This window comes from Arvicanthis niloticus, chromosome 3 (genome assembly GCF_011762505.2).
Source record: "Arvicanthis niloticus isolate mArvNil1 chromosome 3, mArvNil1.pat.X, whole genome shotgun sequence".
NCBI classification, from domain to species: Eukaryota; Metazoa; Chordata; class Mammalia; order Rodentia; family Muridae; genus Arvicanthis; species Arvicanthis niloticus.
The window spans coordinates 65,603,077-65,607,679 of record NC_047660.1 but is presented as its reverse complement, the minus strand read 5'-3'; the positions used below and the strand labels follow the sequence as shown (position 1 = coordinate 65,607,679).

Here is a 4,603-nt window from a genome sequence, read left to right as displayed (position 1 = left end):
CTCTGTCATGTCTGATCCATATAATTCTGGAAGACATAACTGCTACCTTAATGACCTCATCAGAAAACTCATAGAAAAACCTTTTTTTCCAAATTAACCTTTCCTTAAGCCAGTAACCAGAAAAACTTTTACATTGAGTTTTTATCCAGAAAAATATTATACAACTCAGAATCACACCCATTTTGAAAGTTAAATCAATTAACATCATCATTCTGCATAGCTCTCTGTCTAGAGCAGCCTTCTATTTATTCCTCGAGTCTTTAAAGCCTTTTTCATCTGTTTTCACTCACTTATTTCTTGCCCCATTTTCGTTACTATAACCTTTATTTATCTGTTTGGCTCTCAACTCAGAGCAGCCTGCAATTTACTTCTTGTATCTTTAAAACTTTTTTCATCTGTTTCTGCTTATTTTTTTCTTGCCCCGTTTTTGTTACTATAACCTTTATCTATCTGTTTGGCTCTCTTGACTCAGAGCAGCCTGCAATTTACTCCTTGCATCTTTAAATCCTTTTTCATCTGTTTCTATTTACTTATTTCTTGCCCCGTTTTTGTTACTATGCAATCACCTTTGTTTCACTTCCGAATTCAGCCAGCTCCGTCAGTCGACTGGTTCTCCAGCGCAGGGTGTCTTCCACTGTATCCCACTTACTGGAGTCCCTGTTCGGGCACCACTAATGTTGTGGCCCACATTCTGCCTCAACACTTACTCCTCAACACTTTTGGGGCTAAGTGCTCTGGTCAAGAGAGAGTGTGGCTCTTGGGGCAAGAGACTCGAAGAATGGAGACAAGACAGGGTGTGATTCAGTCTCTTCTATTTTCTCATGTCTCCTCTCTTGAAGGGAATTCTGAGGTATTTATATACACAAGCTGGAGAACACAGGTGAAAACACTTTACCACGTGCACCATACAGCTGAGGTCACTAAACAGCAAAACAAGCTATGTGGGATAAACAATATATTTATCAGAGTGTGCTTCAGCTGTTATAGGCTTTTGAAAACCAAGTCTTTCATCAGGGTATATGGTTCCAGATGGCTGCAAAGTTGATCTAGCCGATTTCTATTAAAGTCGGCTCCCAACAGAGATCATGGATTTGAAGGATAATTTGGAAGGGGCACATGGGAGACTTTGGAGAAAAGACATTGTGATTAATAATCTCAAAGATAGTAATAAAATACAAAATAAAATCTGAACTAGAAATATCAGGATGGTAGCTCAAGCTGCAACTTGTGTTTCCTATTCCCCTATGGTGCTGTGGACCCCTACCCTAGAGAAGTCCATTATAAATGGTCCATCTCTCCCGCATCCAATAATGCCATGAGATAGAAACATGGCTTACTTCTCAAATGCATTTCTCTATTGAAACAGAGAGGTTGTATTTATCATGAGCTACTGGTATATCTCATGATTCTGGGTTTTCCTATAGAAGAAATAGTGTGAGCAGTGCATAAACAAAGTAGCCACAGAGTTTGTTATTTTGTTCTGCCATAGGACATAAAATGATCCATAAAGACAATTAAAACTATGACCACAAATGGCCTCTAAAAAGTTACATGCAAACATGGTAACAAGAAGCTAAAAGAATATCTATCATTATTACATTTAATCTCGAAATTTTCTTAGTAGAAGCAGGGAGAGAGATTTATATTTTAAATACATAGAGCTTAACATAAACACTGAGAGAAGCACAGCGCAAGTGAAGGCAGAAAGTCATGTCTGTGATCTAGACTTAGTTCAGCAAACAAGCTGGTTTATGTTAGCAGTAAATGTTTCAAGGGAGAAGGGGAACCTTTTCCAAAAATTCAGGTCACTCCATGGAATTCATTAACTTGTGTTTTTCACTTTTCCTGAAATTTAGAAATATTGAGTATTTTTTATAGAGTATGGTTTCTCTCCTGAAAAGACTTTAATAAACAATTCCGTAAAATTACCATTCTCTTAGAATTGAGAAAACATGACCTTTGAAGTACAAGAGATCCCTCAACCCTAACCAAGAGTTCATTGTGTCTTTTAGCAAATATTGCTGCATTTAACTTGGTTTACTCTCTAGCCACCAGAGGGCGCAGCATCCCAACACTATAGCATTTCCTGTATGAATTTAAGTTTAGACTAATTGCTTCTCTCTGTGTTTTCAACATGCTAAGAATCGTGAACACTGCCGCGATGACTCTAAAGATGAAGACTTCTCCGGGCTTCATGACTGTGATGTTCCTCATACTCGGTAAGTAAAGTGACTTTAAACTTTCCACGTTTTTATGTTAGAAAAATCTTGAGCCCTAACTTCATCCAGAGCTTTGTCTTTAATGACGTTCATATTTGTTTTTGCTTTTGTTTGTTTTGTTTTTCTTCCCCAGCGAGGGTTCACGGAGACTCAGTGACTCAGACGGAAGGCCAAGTGGTCCTCTCAGAAGAGGACTTTCTAACTATACACTGCAACTACTCAGCCTCAGGATACCCAGCTCTGTTGTGGTATGTGCAGTATCCCGGAGAAGGTCCACAGCTCCTCTTTAGAGCCTCAAGGGACAAGGAGAAGGGAAGCAGCAGAGGTTTTGAAGCCACATACGATAAAGAAACCACGTCCTTCCACTTGCGGAAAGCCTCAGTGCAGGAGTCAGACTCGGCTGTGTACTATTGTGCTCTGAGTGACACAGTGGCAGAAACTGCAGGGGGAGCTGAGCACAAACTCTGAGAAGCAGAGGTCTTACTGCTGAGCCTCTAGGATTGCTTTGGTTCCTCTTTGTGCTCTGTGCCTCTCGGTTTCTCTCATTGGCACAAAAATTATACAAACAGCCACTGCAGAAAGAACAAGTATAATCTTCCATATTCGTCTTCAGTGGGACCAGCCCAAAATCTGATGTGAAAAATACCTCGAGCATAGCTAAAGGAGCCTCACAGTAGAGCTCTGTGAGTAAGGAAGTGGTCTGTCTGCTTGTCATAGCAGATGAAGTCTGTCCTCCACATTTTCTTCCACAGCTCTGTTCCAGGAAGGAGGCTTCTGCATAATATCTTCTGAAAGTACAGAGGGAGAAGTCACAGGATGAAGTGCAGGCATCACCCCAACATGGCCTTAGACTCCTCTGAAGGACTGAGTACCTCAGCAGCAGCTGAGCAAAGCTATTTATTTTCTTTTTAAAGTAAATATAATTACATCACTCCAGTTTCCTTTCCCTTCCCTCAACCCCTCTCATAAGCATTCCCTTGCTCCCTCAAAATTATGGTCTCTTTTTATATGTTATTATCACACACACACACACACACACACACACACACACACACACACACACTTGCCTAAATTTACAAATACAATCTGCTCAGCCTGTTTGACATTACTTGTATGTCTATAATTTCAAGGCTGATTATTTGCTGTAGGTAACCAATTAGGAGCCTCAATCCTATGGAGGATTGTTTCTCACTCTCAGTCCTGTGGTTGTTTGTTTTTCGTGGAGCTTCATAAGATTTCCCCTCTCCCGGTTATCAAGACTATTAGTGTTGTGCTTCTTCAGGATTTGTTTAGATGCCGAGGACAAGTGAGGTACCCAGCCCCAAACTGATATGTGGGGAGCCGAAAGAAGGCGGCTATCATCCTTGCAGCCATCTTGAGCCATATACCCTGATAAGATACTTGATTACAATAGCCTGCAACAGCTGAGCACACTCTGATAACATCTTGTTTTAGATACCCAGGATCTTCCCTTGGGTGTGTGAGACTTAAAGGTGTGTGACTTAAGGGTGTGACTTAGAGATCAGATTTAGAGACAAGACCTAAGGGCATGATTAAAGGTGTGACTTAGAGGCGTGGCTTATTAGTGAGACATAAAAGTCAAGAGGCAGACAGAAGAGAGTAACAGAGAATCAGACACTTCAGAGACTACAACTAGTGAGTAGGAATTAGGCATTAAGAGTACAACTTACAGTACAACTTGCAGTACAACTTGGAGTAGGAATTAGGCATTATGAGTACAATTTGGAGTACAACTTGGAGTTAGTTATTAGGTATTAGGCACTTGGCACTTGGAGGAAGAACTTGGAATTAGACATTAGGCACTTAGCACTTGGAAGAAGTAACTTGGAACTTGGAGGCATTAGGAATTAGGAACTAGGGACTGGGAACTCAAGACTAGGGACTTGGAGAGAAGAAGAGAGACTGAAGAATAAACAGGATTGAATCACACTCTGTCTGATCTCCATTCTTCGAGTCCGTCCTCACTCTCTCTCTTGCTGAACCCTGACCCAAGGACCTGAGCAGCTTCGGGCAGTGCAAGCTCTAACAATTTAGCCCCCAAGGCTTTTGGCAGTGCGGGTTCCAACATTGACATAACGGTCCGAGACATTTTTGGCCCCCAACGTGGGCCAGCTCGGGCCGCAACACTGAGATACATTTACGACATAACTCCTTCACTTAACGGAGGAACATGGAAGAGGGACTGGAAAGATTGCAGGAGCCAGAGGACAAGGAACGTTGATATGAAGTTATGTTTGCTACAAATGACAGGGAAACCTCACTCACAGAGAGGTGGTTTTAAAAGCAAATGGTTAGAGGTTACTATTGTAACCAATGGACTGGTTAAAGCTCTCTTACCTTAACTCTCTCTGCTGTGACTAGTA

General features: G+C 41.3%; 1 gene segment (V, D, J or C); it reads left to right on the top strand.

Moving 5' to 3' along the window:
• The first annotated feature begins 2,129 nt into the window (after nucleotides 1-2,129).
• Nucleotides 2,130-3,275, top strand: LOC143441724 (T cell receptor alpha variable 9-2-like). The segment is given in 2 exon segments: nucleotides 2,130-2,219; nucleotides 2,353-3,275. Coding segments are annotated over 2 exon segments (420 nt in total).
• Nucleotides 3,276-4,603: the final 1,328 nt, after the last annotated feature.